This window comes from Ursus americanus, chromosome 7, assembly GCF_024610735.1.
Source record: "Ursus americanus isolate L20-20 chromosome 7, mUrsAme1.1.p, whole genome shotgun sequence".
In the NCBI taxonomy this organism is placed as follows: domain Eukaryota; kingdom Metazoa; phylum Chordata; class Mammalia; order Carnivora; family Ursidae; genus Ursus; species Ursus americanus.
The window spans coordinates 34,948,815-34,968,695 of NC_142133.1; the positions used below are offsets into that span (position 1 = coordinate 34,948,815).

The following is a 19,881-nucleotide window of genomic DNA, read 5'->3' on the forward strand; positions in this document are numbered from 1 at the left end:
TATTTTCCTGAGGATGGTGGCATTTTTCCAGAAGCTCAGGTGCCCATTTACAGTGTGTCAGCATGGAACCTGGATTACAAATTAGTCCACCTTTGATTAATACTCGATACATTGTGTATTTTGGCATTGTCTTGTGGGTCCCCCTTGGGACATAGCTGGAATTAGAATTCAGTAAACTCAAGAAGTGACCCTGAATGACAACCACAGTTGGGTTGGTTTGAATGGTAGGCCACTTGGTGCTGCACTTCCTGGCTGATGTCACGTGCATACACATATGTGATGAGACATCCTGCTGCTGACAGCCTTGAAGTCCCTGGCCACTCTCAAGCCTCCTGACCACTGTATGAGCACCGGCCTCCTATCTTACTTGTGGAAACCACCACGCATAGTCATTAGTGTATCAGTATATGCAGGGGGTTAAATGAAACCTTCGTTAAAGGGGTAATAAAGGCAAGAGACAGAGAAAGGAGAAAAGAAAGAAAGGGAGGGGAGAATAATAATAATAATAATAATAATAATAATAATAATAGCGTGCACCATTTACTGAACACCCACTCTCTACCAGATGTTTTACAAACATTATTGCTCATCATGACTCTACAAGGTTACATCATTCCCATTTAACAGATTGGAACAGTAGAGCCCAGGGAGGTTCAAGGACTTGTCAGATCTTCACAATCAGAAAAAAGCAGGTCTGGGGTTCCCACTGGACAATGACACTATGCTTCCATGTGGTGAGGGAGGAAGCTGGCAGCGCTGTGAAGACAAGAGCCCAGCTGCTCTGCACGGAACCTCTACGTACCCAGCGTCCTTGCCATGCACACTGCCCACAGCACTTTTGTCAACATCTGTCTGTGTTTCCTCAGTATCCTGCTCTCCCTCTCACGCCCCTCCCAACCCTGCCCTAAGAGAAAAGATGCATGCCAGATTGGTGTCCCCAGCTCCTCACCTCTCCCACCAGTTTCGGGCCATTTCCTGTTTTAAAATCATCCCTGCCTCTGGGGTGATAGGAAGTCAGCATTGGACAGTAATGGCCCGCCCCAGAGTTTCCCTTAAGGAATTCGGAGCCAGTGTTGAGTGGGTGAGCAAAATCATGGCTTCATGCTTTCCAAAGACCTTCAGCAGGCTTCCCACAGTGGCCAGGAAGTGGGGGCAGATGAAACGACAGCTTGAAAGCCCTGGAGGCCTTAACCTCTGCCTCTTAATTAATTGAATACCATCCTTTTAGATGGCTGGAGTGGCTGTTTCCTGGCTGGTGTTAATACAACCTCAAGTCAGCAGCCTGTCTCAACATACAGAGATGATCTCACAGATCATGGCAGTGTGGGTGACAGCAGTGGGGATCGGAGCCCGATGAGGTCCCCAAATCATCCAATCACGGAGACATGTGTTCAGGAGGGAGAGGTGAGGAAGACCTTGATGCCTACTAGGCAGCCAGGTCAGCAGCCAGGCGAGCTCTCCAACTAGAAGAGTAAGGATCTGGTCGGCCCTGTGGGCAGGGCCTGAGCACCCAGGCCAAAGTGAGCCCGGCCAGCCCTGGCACGAGGACATCAAGAGATATAGAATGACCTTTGTATTTACCAGAATTCTCTAAGGAAAAGACTGCATGTAGGGGACCCAACATTCTTTTTTTTTTTTTTAAAGATTTTATTTATTTATTTGACAGAGATAGAGACAGCCAGCGAGAGAGGGAACACAAGCAGGGGGAGTGGGAGAGGAAGAAGCAGGCTCATAGCGGAGGAGCCTGATGTGGGGCTCGATCCCGGAACGCCGGGATCACGCCCTGAGCCGAAGGCAGACGCTTAACCGCTGTGCCACCCAGGCGCCCCAGGACCCAACATTCTAATAAGCTTGGGGTGACAGGAGGGAGCCTCGAGGGGCATGGTGGAGTCGCAGTAGATAATGGCCAAGCTGCTTTGTAAAAGGCTCTAAATTAAATTACTGCAAGGGCTTTCCTTGTATGCACGAGGCGTGCCAACTGGGGACAAGCAGGAGGAGAAGCTGCTCACGGTCACCCAACTGTCCTCCTCCCGTGTGTCATTCATCCTCTCATTGGTTAGAAGGGGTTCCAGATTGCTTTCCCGGCCCCGAGCGTCTGCATCTCTCTCTTGTTCAGCACCGATGATGGGGAAGTTGCAGAACACACTCTTATAATACTGTAATGTCAATCTTTGTACCCTTGAGAGTCAGAGCCCTAAAAGAAATCCCTGGTTACCCCTCTTTTGCTGCCCTCTGTCAAGAACTGGTCTGCCTGACCATCACACCCTCCCTCCTTGGGCAGGTACCATCTGGGGCCAGTGGCAGTTAACAAGACTGCCAACGGCCTGAGTGTGGTGCATGCCTGACTCATCTCTGCAGCACCGTCTTCTCTTCTGTTGTGCATAGTCCTTTGTCACGTGTGTAGATGTTTGGCTGGGTAGATAAATGATTTCATGCATGAATAACTGGGTGACTATATGAGTGAATACATTTGTGAGATAACTACCTGGGTAATGAGAAATGAGAGATGAAACTGTCACTTGTGGAACATTTTTTTCTCTACATAAAACAGATACAATTGAAAACACAACCTCCAGTCTGGATCAGGCTCTAACTAACTGAGCTATTCGGCCCAGAAAGACACATCATGGCATTGACTCAGCCTTTCTTGCGTGGGCCCATCACGGTGGTAATTATGGCCACACTACCAAGGCCCTTCTGGAGAACAGGCCTCTTAGAAAGCAGGTGGCTGGAGATTTCCACTGACTTGTTCTGTTTTTTTTCTTTTCAGATTATCAAGGAGGTCCCTCCACCCCCAGCTGAGGAGAGTGAGGTAAGTGACCAGAGCGGGGTGCAGCCAGATGGAGAGGGTGGTAAGGTGGAGCAGAGAGCTGGCTGGGCTGGCCCGGGACTCAGGCCCCTGAAAAGCAGAGCTAAGTCAGGCCCAGGCCCCCACTGCATCGGAGGGAGAAGGGAGGGAAGTCTTGGGTCCTTTCCAAATCAAGGATGAACAGGAACTGAACGGAACTGGCCGCCACAGACAGAAGGGTTTGGGAGGGTTTCCTACCTGCAAAGATAAAATCTGAGATGCAAACATAGATATTTTTATTTAAATTTTATTTTATATTTTATCCATACAATTTTCTCCTCTACCATAGACACTTTAGGTTTCTCTTTTCCCTGCAGAGACGTATGCTTCGTGTATGTAGATCAGGGCAAGGCTGATACATTCTCCAAACAATTAGTGATTCTAGGAACAGCCTGATGCTATAGTAGTCCATTTTTCTTTCCTTGAAAACAATGTTACCGAAAGATTTGCCAGGCAGTAATAAAAATATATTGGGGGGCTGGGGGGGGTGCCAATATCCTGACCTTGCTCTCAAATCCTCATCATTTAAAGGAAGAGAAACCGTCTTAGACTCTGCCATAAACTGGACCGCAGGCAGTTCTGGTGCAAGCATGGGCTGGGGCACAATCTGGTGGAGGCACTAAAGGCTAACGGTGAGAAGGAGCATCCCTGGGCAGGAGTGCCAGGTCAGGAGCTTTCCTCATCCTCTGATCACTCCCAGAGCAACAGGCCTCCCTGGATGCATCACTCACCAATTTAGAAGCCAGGGTACAGGTCTGAAAACTTAGTGGGATCCAAAGACATAGGGGTGAGGATTCAAGTTCATTGCCCTCAACCCCTAAAGTCTACTGTATGCAAACTGAGCATAAGCCCCTCATCACTCCTCTTCCCAATGCCGTTGTCAAGTTTCTTGCATAAGGAGAGAAGAATGATTGAATTTACCATTCCAGGGGTCTGTTATATCCTGAACCATATGCTCGTAAGCCAAGGGATTTAATAGCTGCAATCAATTAAAGCACATATTGTTGGAATGCAAACTTTCTGCCCAGAAATCAAGGGAGGAAATTACATTGCTTCGCAAAGAGGAGGGAGGGAAAAAACCCTCTTTACATCCACAAAAGCCTTTTCTTAATCCTTCAAGAGAAAGAAAGCACCGTGGCAAGTTCCACGGATTCCAGTTTGGCTGTGTTTCCCTGGTGTGCAGCTGTCTCATACACCCAGAGGAAAACAGGGCAAGAAGCTTTCGCTTGATGAAGTTGCTCTGTTTGCCCTGAGGTGAAGAATGTTCCCTCCCTTCGTTATGTTCAGTTGGAGGAGCTGCTGCCCTTTCTTCTGGTGCTGACCCTGCATTTGCCTTTGGAAGGCGACCTGGCAGCCACTGTGGTCAATATGCACCAGGGGACTTAGGTACCAGACTGTGGGGTGTGAGTTGCGCAACGCCACCTAGTTTCATTAACTATTTTCATAGAAGTCATACTTCCACGTGAAGAAGGCAGATCTGGTTTCTGAAACAGAAGGACAACCTTGGGATACTTGAGATCTAAAGGGTTGTGTTAGACATGAAGGAGCTTCTGGGCTGGCTGGGGCAGGGTGCAGGCTGCACTGATCACTTAGCATGTGTGTTGGCCCTGATAATTCCTTGGCCTGGTGAGTTAAGCAGCCCAAATCTCCTTCCTAATGTTTCAGCAGAAAAATAATAAAGAAATCTCACAGGAACAGATAACATAATTTAGCCCTACAAAGGATCTTACATAGTGCCCTGAAAATCATAGTCTGAATCTAGACTTCTAGAACCTTCTCTACTCCAGCTTTCTCCATTCAAATCCCACCAGTCCTTCAGGCACAGCTCATGTGCTACTATCTCCAGAAAACACACTGGAATTCCTCCCATCAGCACTAATCTCTCATTTCTCCCTTCTCTGCGTTCCAGGGTATTTTACTGACCTTTTCTTCTACGTCAATGTTTAAGATCATTAGCTACTTGAAGGTCAGGATCTATATCTCACTAATCTTGGACTTATCCCCAAAGAGCTTAACACAACGTCTAACACTCAATTAATGGCTCTATGAAGTCAAACACTCTGCCATATATGTGAACAAGTTCAGCATTAATTATCCAAACTTTCATCAGTTCTATAAGCCTCATATCCTAAGGGAGACAGATCTACTACTTAAATAGCCAAACGTAGAATGAACACAACTTTATAATGAGCTCTCAGTGGTCCTCTTTAAGAGGGAATATCGAAATGCATAGTTTAAAAAAGCAGGACTTTTTGAGATTTCATGCAACCAACAGTGATCCTTCTGTATAAAGAGAAGACAAAGAAAAATGACTTTTTTCAAGACCTCAGGAAAAGCAAGAAAGCTCAATTGTAACAACTAAGAGGGGTATTTCCTGGGTTGAGAGTCTTCTCTAACTGGCAGCAGAGTGAGGAATCCTTACAAAGTCTCTAGGTCCTCCGAATTATGGTCAGTGTAAGGGGGGATCCAATCATGTGGTACTTCATCTGATGGCTTAGTTCTGAGTCACCTTCCATGGACTTTGTGGCTATGCTTGTTTGGGAGGAGGAGGGATGCCTACTGAAGGCGTTGACGTGGGTGGGCATACGATTCATAAGCCCCTGGCTTTGAATAATGAACTTATTTCCAGGTTCATTATCATGCTCACTCATCCTAACCATTTCTCTGGGGCAAGAACTTTTTAGATGAGAAAACCGAGCTATGAGAAAATCATATAACTTGTCTAGGACCAGGCAAGTTGAACTGCTTCATGGCTATGTCTCCAAGGACAGCCGGAGTCGCCCCCACGCTGGAGGGCTGAAGAGCCAAGTGACTGCCAGGCATCTTTTTTCCACTGGACATTACATACACACACACACACACACACACACACACACACACACACGTATGCTCCAAGCATCAGCCCTAGAACAGGCCCAGAATTCAGTATCCTCTATTTCAGTAGTTTAAAAAAGAACATCACCACTAAAAAAGGAAATACTCTCTTCTTCATTGATGAATACAGGACAATCATGGTGCTGTCCTTAATTATTGTGTGTGCACGTGAACAGATATGATACGGGGTCATGATATGTGAAATGCAACTCCGAATGGGGCCATCTTCGCTCAGCTGGGATTTTTGGTATTTACCAAGAGAAGTGTCGTTGGACTTTTCTGACTTGTCAGTTCACTCCTAGGAATTCATCTCCAAGACTGACCTTGAGGGTGACCTCTCTGGCTTATCCCCAAAGACCTCAGATGAGACAGTACAGCCAGTTCTGCTCTGGGTTCTGCCCTCCAGAGCCTCGTGGGCCTGGGAGTGTCAGTGGCCTTGGTCCTTTACTTACGTCGTCACCCTCACAAAGCATACTCTTCTATAAATGTAGACATTCTCGGTGGCAGATTCATTCTTTTTGCTCTCTTTATTTTTTTCAAAATATAACACTGGGCTGGCAAGCCGTGGGGGCTCAGCTCCAGTTGCTTGAGTGAGTAAACGAAGGAACAGACAAATAAAGGGCCCTTGTTTGTGGAGAGATAGGGCTTCTCCTCAGGGCTGAAGATGGGTTCTCCTTCAACCAAATGGTAAATGCAACTGTCTCCTTGGACTCGATTCTGCTTCACTTACGTTCTCCTTTGTGTAGAGAGTTGCGACTGGTGCCCGCCTTGCAGTGAATTGGGGGCGGGCGGCCTAATTTGGCCCCCATAGAGCCTTGAATTCTATGGGGAATCGGGGAGTTCTTCACAGAATAGCTTCCATTCCAGCGACATTCTAAAAGAGCCGTAGAAGCAGCGGAGGACGGATGCTCTGAGCACGCAGAGCCCTGAAGGGTGAAGCGTGGAGTTGTACAAAGCCCTGGCATGATTAGGAAGATGGTGAAATTCAGTGTCTAAGGGCAGCACAGGACTAGCCCAATTATGGGCGAAACCAAACATGCGTGTCAGGCTCGGTGTTCTGGAGCTCTCTCTTCCTGGAGCAGGGCCGCCCGAGGACCAGCCGCTCAGAAGAGGCGTCTACCGTCTGAGTAATGTGCTGCCATTCGTTTTACCCACGCATCAGCCAACTAGATGTCTGAGGCCACCACATCCTTTAAGATTTAAACATAACTTCCCCTGATGGGAAACCAGCATCCCTCCCTAATCTCTGCGGTTTCTCCAAACACCACTGACTCCTCCTTCTTGCTTCAGCCATATCTCATCTTCTTCGTCTGTCAAGCACCATCTTGCAAACCTGATTCCTACATTCCCCCCCACCCCACCAAGGCACCACGGGCATAAGACCATCTACATAGGGGCTTGAAAAGGTTTAAAAGTACAGGGGTGAGTTACAGCGCAGGCCAGCATCCTTGTCATTCCTGCTCCTGGGAGGTGCCTGAGGCCCTCTGCTCAGGTGGGCCCGGGCAGTCTGCGGACAGCTCGCATCCACTCTCTCCCGCCCATCCTTTGCTGACTGCCCGCAAACCCCCCGTCCCTACTACTTTGCTCCGGCAGAGCAATTTGGCTTATCCAGTCTGTCCCTTAATAATTGCAAAGGATCTGTGTCCTGGTAGGTCTTCCTCACCCGCCACATCCTTGAAGGGCAGTGTGACGGGGGCTCCCCAATTTGATGTAGAGATTCGCTTCCGGTGCTGCTGATGTTCTTAGTGGCATTGCTGGGGACTGTGATTTTACTCCATCAGTTTGGGGCCAAATGAAAAGACACATCAAAGATTCCCTCCTCTTCTGAAGATTGCAAAACCCTCTAGTCTCTAGAATGTGTAAACAGAGCCATGGTAACTGCAGGGAAATTCTGACTCCCGCCGGTCAAACCCTGGGCCTTTGTGTTGTCTTTGCTGTTGTTTGAGTTTGGCAGGCAAGCTCGGGTCAGGGGATTACACGGCAGGCTTGGTGGAGCAGAGCGAAGCCCTGGCATTTCCTGTTGTGGGAAGGCCGGCCCCTGCTGCACATGCTCACATGCTCGACAGAGCGGAGACCAGAGCCCGCAGCTAGTCCGTGGCGGGAGGGACGACGTGAGGAAGGGCAGCTCCGGCTGCAGACAGGGGGAAGGTCCCTGGACAAGGCATCAGGGAACAGGACCAGAGCCTCGACTCTGTTCATTTCTCCGTTCATTTCTCCAGATCTGACTGTACAATGAAAAGGCTCCAGTAAATGGTCTCCAGTGTTCGTACTCCTGTTCTTTAAAAAAAAAAAAAAAAAAATCAGGAGACTCCTAAGACCATTTCAGTTCCCTGTTGAATAAATCGGCTTTAGTCCTGGAGTTTCTTATGTTCTTGGTGCTGCTATGTTCATTTTTGGGTGATATTATTTCATTTCTCTCCTTTGGAAAACTGCATGAGACCAGCCGTGAAGCCATATTTCATATATGACACACAGACACCCACCTCTAGGGATAGTTTAACCGTATGTGTAAGATACCGAAGGCTTTTGGTTTAACATCCTAAGCCTTCTGAAATTCTCTCACAGGGTAAAATACTGTGAACTGATATTGGGGCTCTTTGGTTTTATCATTTTATCATGTCTTACAGTCATAAAGCGTCAAAATGAGCAGGGACAAGGGGGGAAGGAGAAAAGTAGCATTTATTTGATAGCAGCAAATGCCTGGAAAAGCAAAACCTGAAGGACAAAACCCAGAACTTTGTTGACACTGAGAAACAAACGAGAGTAAGGTTCCCTGGGCTCAAATGCAGTTCTGCCACCCATGAGCAGGGCGACCTGAGTCCGCAAACCCGCTCTATTCCTCCTCCCTAACGTGGACGTAATAGCATCCCTACCGGGCTGCCCGCCGTGAGGTTAAAAGGTTAATGCACGTAGAGCACTTGGAAGAGTGTCTGACACATGCATGTAAAGGCTTCGTAATTCAGCTGTGGTTATTGCAAACTCGGTACCTGTTTATCGACCACCTCCTGTGTACCAGGCTCCGTACAAGACCTAGAATACAAGGGCAACAGAATCCACTCTGTGCTCAGGGCTCACAGTCCCCTGGTGAAGAAGGACAGATCTGTTTTAAAAAGACAGAGACCAACCCAAGTATCAGCTGCCAAGATGTTGCAAATCCCCCCGTCTGCTGTGATCATGTCCTTTAAGGTCTATAAAATGTTTTAAATTTTTTAAAAAGATGCCTGCCCGTCCCAAGCGCAGCAAGTCACCCAGAGAGTCTTAATGCATTAATGTGTTATCACTTTGCTGCATCATCTCTGGATCTCTGTCCTGCTGACGACTTGTCCTTGTCGGTTCCTTGCCTCCTGCATGGGATGCCCCTTTCCGCACACTGATAGAACTATCCCCACCTAGGACTCCACTCCGAGTCCTTGACTCCCTGGTACCACCAACACAGGCTGTGGGAAGCAGGCTTGTTCTGGGCAATTGCAGCCTCTTGGGCGTATTCTTCTGCTTTGCAGAGACTCCTTTTTCAGCTTCCATTTTTTTACCCAGGAGGGAAATCACTCCACCACCCTATAGTCCCTCTGTGACTGTAGATGGTGATATTTTTCTCCCCTCAACAGGAATAATTTTGGTGCCAAGATAAGGAGCAGTTTTGCTAATTATCCTTCCCTTTTCCATCCATAAAGTTACAAGTTCCTCTTGTTTTCTCCCTTCATCTTAAAGAATACAGTAAGCGCTAACTTCGGTCACTGAGCGAAGCTGCAGGCACTGAGTTAACTGCTTTATTTGAATCATTTCATCTCATTTGTTTGTAAATTCAACAGATAATTCTTAGGTACCTCCCACATGCTAGGTGCCACTCAAAAAGCTAAAAATGCAATGGTAAACATGACAAATAAACAGAAGCTTCCATGGAACCCTTACATTCCAGCCTGGAGAGACCAACAGTAAATACATATCAAGCCATGTTAGGATCCATTATGGAAACTGAAACAGATTGATGGGATGAAGAGACTGGGCCTACTGTAGAAGGATGTCCAGAGAAGGCCTCTCGAGGAGTGATAGGAAGGAGCCAGCCAGGAGAAGAGCAGGGGGGAAGCATTCCTGGGCAGGGGGACAGCTTGTGCGCAGGCCTCGAGACAGGAATGTGCTCAGTGTCTGAGGGACAGAGAGAGGGCAAGCAGGCTGGAGCGCAGGGAGGCAGAGCGTGGTAAGGAAGAAGGCTGGAGAGGTGAGCTAAGGCCAGAGCTTGCAGAGCAGAGCTGGGGTCGAGATTCTCTGCTGCCCGGTGGAGAACAGACTGTAGCCGAGCAGTTCGGCAGGGAGGCCGGCTAGGTGGCTACTATAGTATCTTGGAGAAAGTGTAGGGGACTTGGGACCAGTGGGGTGGGGTGGGGTGGGGTTGGAGGTGGGGGTGAAGAAGTCACAGATTTGGGGTCTTTTAGAAGTAAGGTCAACAGAATTTGCTGGCAAACTGAGATGAATCGGGGGAGGGACGGTGGGGGAGAGAGAAGATTCAAGAGGGGCTCCAGACAGTGGGGAAACTGGAGGAGGAGCAGTTTAAGGTGAGGATGTGGGGAGACTCCTCTTGGATGTGGTATTCTTGAGATGGTTAGTAGTCCCTTGAGAGGAGACATCAATGTCAAGTCAACGTTTGGGTTCAGAGGAGTCGGGGATGAAGAGATAAACACGCAAGTCGTCAGCACACGGATGGAATTAGATGAAATACCCTATGAAGGGGTAGAGATGCACAAGGGAACGGGTCCCAGGATTGTGCCAGCACCCAACCAGGTCGTTCTGCTTTTACCCCCACTTTACAGATAAGAAGATAAGCTCAGATGGGTAAGATGACTTGCCCCAAGGAAGGCCCCAGGGGTAACCCAGGCAGTTGACTCCCATCACTTTGCCAAAGTGGACGTGTACATAGACCAGTTGTGCTTCGCTTCCTTCACGTATGACACTCTTTCTGCAGGAAGAAGATGATGACGGTCTGCCCAAGAAAAAGTGGCCTACCGTAGATGCCTCTTACTATGGTGGGCGGGGCGTTGGAGGCATTAAAAGGATGGAGGTAAGAACACAGCTTCACGTACTCACATCAGTGTGCCAGCCACCAGATAAAACTGGTGAAAACTCATACTTGAGGTCTGATGGGGATGGGGATTACATAAGGCATCAGATGGAGAGGTGGCAGGTATACCCCTTTGACGGTGCACCCCCCTACCTCGCCCACCATTGAGTCAGAGTAGTTTGCTCATCTGCTCAAGCCCCTTGGTGGTTTCCTCTCTCACAGGAATAAAATCCGAAGTTTTTATCTGGGACTGCAGGGCCTTTGCACATGCTGTTCCCACAGCCTGGACAGTTCCTCCCCTAAACATCCATCTGCTCAGCTTGCTCTCTCTGCCCCTTCAACGCTTCCTCTTTCCCTTTTTCCACACCCTCCTCTTCCCTGGCCCTCAAAACCCAAAGGAATTGAGGGGTGGGTAGCATTCACACTACACATCACTCGTGTATGTACGACGCCCATTCTCCAGGGACTTTATTTTGTCATTTTGCTTTATCATATGTTATTTATTTTAGGTTCGTTGGGGAGAAAAGGGTTCCACAGAAGAAGGTGCTAAGTTGGAAAAGGCAAAGAATGCCAGAGTCAAGATGCCGGAGCAGGAATACGAATTCCCCGAGCCTCGGAATCTCAACAACAACATGCGGCGGCCCTCTTCCCCCCGGAAGTGGTACTCCCCAATCAAGGTGTGTCTCTCTCTCTCTACTCAGAAATCTATCATCACTCTTGACAAGACACTTACATAGGAAGATCAGACTCTTGACATGATCAAATATCCAACCAAATTCCAGATTATCACAAAGGAACACATTTCTAAAATCATGGACTTAAAAGTATAGGTATTTACTTGCTCTGTTTTGACAATATCAAGGTTGAGACTAGGCTTTTAAAAATCACCTTGGCAAACAGGTGGAATGCAAGTGGACTAGGAGTCAGGAGACGGGTAGGAACCCTAGAAGATCACCGTACATTTCTGTAATAGCTCACTTCAGTGGTAGGCAGTTCCACTAACCAAAATGGCAGCATTGCCCTTGATGCCTTATCTGTCTTCCTCTTGCCATAGCACAAGCCCATCCCCCTTTATCCAAGCCTCCTGCCAGCCTTTCAGGTGTTGGCCATGGAGCTAGGACTCACTCTTCCTGGCTGTGAGCAAAACCCCTTTTTTTCTCCACTATCCCTCTTCCCCTCCACAGCTCCAGAAAGTAAACCTCTTTGGCTTCTTAGGAAGTGTAAGCCGTAGAAGGTAGTTAATCCTTCCTGAAGGCTTCTTTTCTCTTCCTCTTGTTCTTCCTCTACATCTATAGTGCACACAGAAACTAGACCAATTCCAAGGCCACAAGTGAAAGACCCCGTGTGAGAGCCAGCTCTCGTCATGCACGGGCACACATGCACCCACACGGCCTTTACCCTTCTTCCAATGAGAGTGAAAGTAATATTCACCACTTGTTAAGTTATTTGCTAATCTTAGAGCAGCCCTTGTCCTATGAAATCAAAAGAAATAATCATTTTAAACAATGCAGTGAAATGTCATTGGTAGACGTTTCATCTCAGCCAAGCTAGCTCATGCTCCCACTAACTGTATTTTCATTTTGGTTTGCTGTGTTTAAAGCAAGGAGATTCTTTTTTAAGATAAGTCCCCCCCGCCCCCCGCCTCAGGGCAATGGCTTGAACTCTGGAAAGATGTGGGCGAAACATAGCTTGCTTGCCTAACAGCTGTTTGCTTCTAATTATTTTCTCATGCAGACCATGCAATGGCGTGCATGCGTGTGCAGACAGGAAGGAGCCAAGCAGAGTCTCTCAGATGAACAAGAAAGGGAATTTTCTATTATGTCGTTTTTAGGAATCTGTACCTTGTGACTAACATGACATACTTGGTTGTAGCCAGGTTTTCAGTTCTGTAATCTTGGATTTGGAAAGAACGTTAGTTCTGTTTGAAGATTCCAGTTTCTGCTTGAGAGCATGTTACTCCTCTGCTAACCAGTGGTTTAGGACTGAGTTTTAGGAAACAAATAGGGATAGAGAACGACTAGATTTAGAAATCTAAAAACATTCCCAACACGCACTTGGAATTAGTGTCAATTCAACAAGCATTTGTCGTGCTGGGTACTGCCCGATACTAAGCATACAGAGGTTCTCAAACCTGGGTGAGTATCAGAGTTACCCTGAGACCTTTAAAAATACAGATTCCCAGGCCTCGTGACTTAGCATCACGCAAAAAGTTTTCAAAGGCACATGGGCCATCGTCACTTGCTCACTTTTTCTTATCCAGTGAAACTCCTTCCCCCTCCCCCTGTGCCCCCTATTTAACATCCAGACTCCCTAATCCATACCCTTCTGTTGCCCCCAATTACTCTTCCTTCCAAACCCCTGCTCTTGGGCCTCCTCCTTAGTCACTGTGTTCAACTGCTGGTTCGCATAGTGTGGTCTCTGGACCAGCAGCAGCGGCATCCCCCAGGAACTTACTGGAAATGCGCATTCTCAGGCCCAACCCAGATCTACTAACTCCATGACTTTGGGGGTGGGGCCCAGCAATCTGGGATTGAACAAGCCCAGTTAAGAAATTGTCCTGAAGGCTCCAGCCAGGCTTCCCTAGGAGGCTCCCTGAAGGCAGGAATCTTGGCACTTGACCATGATCACACCTCAGAGATTTGCCAGAAGTCCCAGCAAGCAGGCCCACGTTAGAGCTCGCAGCCCCTTTTTACCACAGACCCAACTGCTGGATTCGTGTGAAGTGGTTGAGAATCTGAATGTCCAGGAAACCCCAAACATCCAGGTGGAAAAGACTTGTGATGCTGGTGGACGGGCCAAGGCCCTCAGCAGGACTGCCCTCCTCTGACCTGGGAAAGGTGACTGCCATCCTGCTGGTGGGGCAGCTCAAGCCAACGCCTGCTCAGCTCATTCTATACAAAAGCCCGCTGGTGTGACTGCCCATGCTTGAGTCTTCTCCCCACCAGATTGGACCCCTGGAGGCACCAGGGACGCCTACCTCATCTTTAGCCTGTGGTAGACAGCACTGTGCCTGGCCCAGCCAGGGACTCCAGCGTCTCTTGTTAAAGAGCTGACATGAAGGATGAAGTAGGAAACCACCCCAGAGCGCGCTGCCGGTTAGACTGTCTCCTGTGATGCACACAGATCACGCTGGCACCTTCAGTCTGAAGAAGGTGGCATTCTTCTTGCCATCTCTTTGAGGAGAGGAGAGAAAAAGAGGTCATCATATGTGTTTATGGGCTGGGTGGTTGACGGAAGGGTAGAAACAAGGAGGTTTCAGAATAGAAGCCCAGAAAGGAATTCAAAAGTAAAATTGTCTATCTCTCCAGAAGAAGGGCAGACTTGCTACAACTTCCGAGTTCATACTGTTGAACAAGTCTCATGCTCCGCGATGAGCCCCATCTTCGCCACGGTGCCTGTGGACATCACTGGGCCTTGGAAAAACATTTAGCCTCATGTAGTACCATAAACTCTGCTTCCCTGAGCCCTCTGTCTGGATTTGTCCCGGTCTTGGCAGGGAACAGAAGCACACTCAAGAGGGTTGAACTTTTGGTGAGGGCGGGGTTAAAGGAATTCACAGAGATCACCATGCGTACAGGGACTAGCAACAGTGGGAGCTCTTGCACCCCTGGGCCTAAAGGACAAGGAGAGGAGATGGCATCATTGGAGCCAGTGGCCAGGAGAGGAGGCCACCCATTGGGAGCTGTGGCCATGGAGAGGGAATCAGCAACCTAAATCTGCCCTACCCCCTGTTTTTATATGGCCCACAAACAAAGAGTGGTTTTCCTTATTTTTAAGTGGTTATGTAAGTGTCTCTATAATATCCTAGAGTTTGTCTCTTGAGCTACAAAGCCTAAAATATTTACTCTGTGGCCCTTTACAGAAAACGTTTGCAGATCCCTACCCTATAAGAACACAGCCACTGAAGAAGGCAGGGGGTCAGGGAGGGAACCAAAGGACTGAGCGCCCCCACCTCTCCCTCATCCTGCCCTCATCTCCTGTGGTACCACCGACCGACCAAACCAAAGGGAAACCCGATGGTGTTATCTGTAGAGGGCAGGCTTCTAGGGCATAGAGCTAGGAAGGCAGAGAAAGGGAGAGAGTGGATGGGCGCAGGCAGCTCAAGGAGAATGACCACCCTACTCTCTGCCCCCACTATAATAGGGACAATACTCCCACCTAGTGCGAAACTTTTAGGAGACACTGGGAAGACCCTTAGTTTCCCCAGTGAAAGTGGTCAGAATCATATACCTATTTAAATGTATTGCATTTAACTCACTTTTTTCATGCATTTTATGAAACAGATATGAGGAGCAGAGAAGCAGGTGAGTGCATTTGCTAAGCAAACCCAGTGGGGACTCATCAAGAGAAGAAGTCCACAATGGGTTTCTCCCCGCCATTCCCCAGTCTAATTTAAGGCACTGACCACAGCAGCCATACTTCACCCTTTCCTCATTCCAAGCTCATGACCAGGAAATTTTCCAATATTTGGCCTTAATTTGCCTTTGCTCAGTTTTCACCCCCTGGATTGACAGCACCCCATGCTTCTCATTAAATTGGGACTGACCATTTCAGACAAGTTAAGTAATGCCCAGATAGATGGCCTCCAGACAGATTAAAAGCAGGACTGTTTTCAGGTTTGCTGGAAGGCTTGCGGCCTCTAGAGAAACCATTTTCTCCCTCTCTAGTAGCTCCTCCACATGACTGGAAATGACAGAAACGACAGCTGAAGGACACAAGCCAGACCCCGGATGGCCAGGCAGACCGGCTGTTCTTTGCAAGACAGCCAGGCCGTGAAGGAGCAGAGTCAGCCCGTACTACTCTCAGGGCCTGGGAGGGGGTGGTCTTCTGTTCTGCTCATTTTGTACCAGGCCAGCCTTCATCCCTGGCTTAAAGCACCTTGACCTTGTAATCAAGCCGCATTGAGTCGTGAAACTGTACTGGACGGAGCTGTATGTAGCCCAGTAAACACGCCAAAGCCTGAAGTGTTGTCAGATGGGCCGCTGATGTTGAGCAGACTTTTTCTTGTTCCTCTCTGGCTACTTTTTATAATAGCTCCAAACTTTTTTTTAAACAAAGACCGAAACTCAAAAAGAGCAAAGCAAAGAGTACCCCGTGTGAGTGTGTGCACGTGTGTGTGTGTGTGAGAGAGAGAGACAGCGTGTTTCCAACGTTATTCATTCATCTATTTCTTTTGAAGAGAAGCAAGGGTCACAATATTTACCATGTATTTGAAGGTGTAAAAATTCCCGTGTTAGTCTGTAACAGCCCTATCGTTGAGCTCCCTTCAAAATTCTCAACCTCTGACTAACTTCCAAGCAGCCAAGGCAGACAAACCAGAAGAGAAGACACAGCTGTTGCCTGGCCAAAATTTAGAAAAGGAGAGAAAAGGAAGCTCAGCCACAAACCCCAGGCACCAGGATGCTTAGAGTGGTGGCCGCATAAACATTCCTGGCCCTGTCTTGTTGTTTAGGAAGGAACAAAAACTAGAGTTGACATAGATCTCTGCTTGCCTGCCTTTGTGGACTCAAAGTCTGTCTGAGCCTGAGTCTAGTTTGGGAGCGTGGAATTGGTAAATTTCTCATTTGATAGTCAAAATGTGTCAACTTCCTATGAAAGAAAGCTATACTTAAATGTCAGCTCATATATTCTGACAGGGGGTCCTGAGGGTAATGGGAAAATCTCTGTTTCAGCTTCCCAGCAGCCGTTGGGCGTTTCTCTCGGGGAGGGATCAGTGCCTTGAAATGCGCCCTACGGACAGGCCTGTGTATGATGGACACTCAAATCCGAGATAAACAGTGGAGTCAACTCAAAGGTCCCTCCCTCCCCAGACTTCGGGTAAAGCCCAAGGGCTGGTGGCGAAAATCCCCTGAGGCCTTTCATGCCCCAAAGGGATATTATCAATAACCTCATCAGCTGCTATCTTGAAATGACAGGCTGCTACCCACGTTCAGAAAAATAAAGGCTCCAACAGCCTTTGTTACACACTTCTCCTTGACCTCAGAGAGTAATTTTTTATCCTCTTCTTGGTTATAAACACACTTATTCTAAAACTTACTCCAGCTCTTGCATAAGAAGCTACCTGCTGTAGGAGCAGAACAGGTGTTGGAAGTGTCAGTTACACAGATTGTTTCCTGTGTCCCAGAGGTGGGACTCAGAACCTGCAAGTACTACTAGGACTAACTAACTAGTCTCACCTTGGCCAGAGGAGCCTAAGGACAGCAGCTCACCCGGATGAAGCCCTCCCCTGGGTGAGACATATACTGTAAGTTGGGCCCAATTCCAAACGCTTTCCATGCACTCGCTCCTTTATTTCTCACATCAACCCTCAGAAGTAGAAATTCCTACTACTCCCATTTACAGAGGGAAAAACTAAGGCACAGAGTGGTTAGATAACTTGCCTAAATTCATACTGCTAGTAAGATGTTTCTTGGTTTATTTTATTAATAGCAAAGCATCCATTCAAGCTAGCAATGAAATCCGTTATTAATCAAACAGGAGAGAGGACTGGGAGCCTGAAGGTAAAAGACCAATCAGGAAACTGTTCACAGGATGAGTGACAGGCGATGAGGGCCGGGGCCAAGGCAGGAGCCATGGAGACAGTGGGCCAGGGTGGACAGGAAGCAGTGGGAGGAGAGCTGTGACAGAGAGAATGGCCATGAGACACGGTTGAAGTTGAATATGAGGAGCTGGCCGAGGGAGAGGACGTGACAATGATTCTCTGGTGTCTGGCTTGGCCGGGGAAATGTCAGAGGTGCCAGGAACCAAACAGGGCGTACGAAAGGGGGAGCAGGTTGGGGAAAGATCTTTCAGTTTTCACTACCTGTGCTGTATCTGCGTGACAACTAAGATTTGGTAGGTTATTGGATCTGGAGTTCAAGAGAGGTCTGAGCTGAAGGTAGAATTTGTAAGCCATCAGCAGAGAGATGGTGAGAGCCCCCGAGTGGACCACTCAGCCTGAGGGAGAGGCTGGAGGAGGGGAGCACCAGGTGGAGGCTGAAAAGGACTAAGCCGAGAGGTAGGAAGGAGGAGGCAGAGGCTGGAGGCACTGAGGCCAAGGGAGAGTGTGCAGAAGGGAGAGGCCCAGTGCATGAGGTCTCAGAATCGAGCAAAAGGAGGCCCAGCAGTGGCCAAGACATTTGGCACTTGGGATCCGTGGGTGGCCTGAGTGGGTGCAGCTCTGGTGGAGTGTTGTGGCCACCAAACACTGCCAGACAGGCCAGACCACAGCGGGCTGGAGGGCGATGAGAAGTGTGGCCTGGGGGAAGTGGAGAGGGGGTTGAAGGAGCACAGAATGGAGGACCGGTGACGTTCACACTATTGGATTCTTACACTCTGCATTACGTTCTTTTCCGTCTTTCTACAGAGCCTTCCAGATGATCATTTTAATGACTTGCCCATGACCATACATAATATTTAATGGACACTTTCTTTTTTTTTTTTTTTAAAGATTTTATTTATTTATTTGACAGAGATAGAGACAGCCAGCGAGAGAGGGAACACAAGCAGGGGGAGTGGGAGAGGAAGAAGCAGGCTCATAGCAGAGGAGCCTGATGTGGGGCTCGATCCCACAACACCGGGACCACGCCCCGAGCCGAAGGCAGACGCTTAACCGCTGTGCCACCCAGGCACCCCTTAATGGACACTTTCTATGAGACGAGTATCTAAGTCCAATATCTAATTGCAGGCCTTATAACAAGTCTATAGGGTAGACGGTACCATTGTGGTCCATTTTAAAGATGAGAAAGGCGAGGCTTAGGGAAACGAACCAGCTTGCCCAGTACCGTAGACCTGGGAGGGGCAGACCCAGAATACAAACTCAGGCTGTCTGAATCGTGCTTTGTGCTAAGCATCACACTAGGGCCCACTGCCACCAGAAGGCCTGACTTACTACCGATTCTCGTGGTGTGACACATCTGCGTGGTCTCTGCTCTTATGCTCTGCGTGTAGCTTTAGCTTTAAATTTCGGCAAATATTCTTCCAGCCCCATCTTATTGTTCCTCGTGTGTGAAGCAGTTGAGTGATTAGTACACGGAACGCTGTGGGTGGGCTGATTTGCAAGGACAAATACTGGGCGTCCCCCAAAATAGGGAAAGAAAAGAGGCATTCGTCCAGGAAACCCACCTGGTTTTATCCTGAAATATAAATGCTTATCCCAAGGAACCTTAAAGGAAAACATGTAACTGATGATTGAAATGGTTTAATACAAAAACCATGCTGAACACAGCAGCAGTCCCATCCAGCTTTCTAACATCATTTCAAAATATTTTTAGAGGCTTTCGTAAACACTTTGCCAAAAGAGATGAGAAACATGACACTTAGCAAGATGAAGTTTAACCCACAAGAACTTGAGCAAGAGTTGATAGAGGTTCAAGAGCAGGCTTTTTTGTATTTGATTATAACCCACAGGAAAACAATGTCAACACATGAAGTCTTCAGGGTGATATTCTTGAATTGATGCTTCCGCTATAAAAGCTTTGTGTCAAGCAACTTGAAGGGCTCCGGACTTCCCCAGCCTTTCGGCACCATCCTGTAGAGACCAGCTGATGGCCTTCAAACATGCCTCGCTGAGACCCCGGTAGGAAGTACAGTGTGGCCCACACTGTGTGCGCGCACACAAACACCCACCGGTACCCACGCCCAGACACATTAAACTGATGCGAATTTGTCACAAAGTCATAGTGACCATCACCATGTGCAAGTGACTCGAGTATTTTCTTCCCTCTTCTATTTTATTTCTTAAACTTTCCAGTCCTAATACACAGAATTGTTTCCTGAGGACTTGAAGAGTTGCAACCCAGAGTTTAGAAACCCTACTCTAAAGGATCTAAGTTGAAGTACTCCAGCCAGAAGATGTGCACGAGGAAGAATCTACAGTTGGTATAATAGAGAGTACATGAGCTTCGGAATTACACAGCCGTGGGGTCCAATCGCACCTCTCCAACTTACAAGCTGTGTGTCTAGGCATTAGTTGTCAGTCTGACCTTCCGCTTCCTCTCCATAATCTTTTTGGACTTTGGCAGAAGACCCTTTTGAAAGCACCCAGCCCAGCAATTAGAAGCACTGAATTCATTCATGCATCCAACTAGTATTTACTGAGCACCAGATGCTCCCCTAGGAGTTAGCA

The 19,881-nt window shown here is 48.1% G+C and overlaps 1 protein-coding gene across 1 annotated transcript in view; it reads left to right on the forward strand.

Annotated features, from left to right (window-relative positions):
• Positions 1–19,881, forward strand: part of ANTXR1 (ANTXR cell adhesion molecule 1) — a 213,269-nt gene that overhangs the window by 142,623 nt on the left and 50,765 nt on the right. The window contains exons 14-16 of the mRNA XM_045788146.2: positions 2,771–2,812; positions 10,680–10,775; positions 11,285–11,452. Coding sequence (XP_045644102.1) covers positions 2,771–2,812; positions 10,680–10,775; positions 11,285–11,452 — 306 coding nt within the window. The remainder of the gene's footprint in view (positions 1–2,770; positions 2,813–10,679; positions 10,776–11,284; positions 11,453–19,881) is intronic.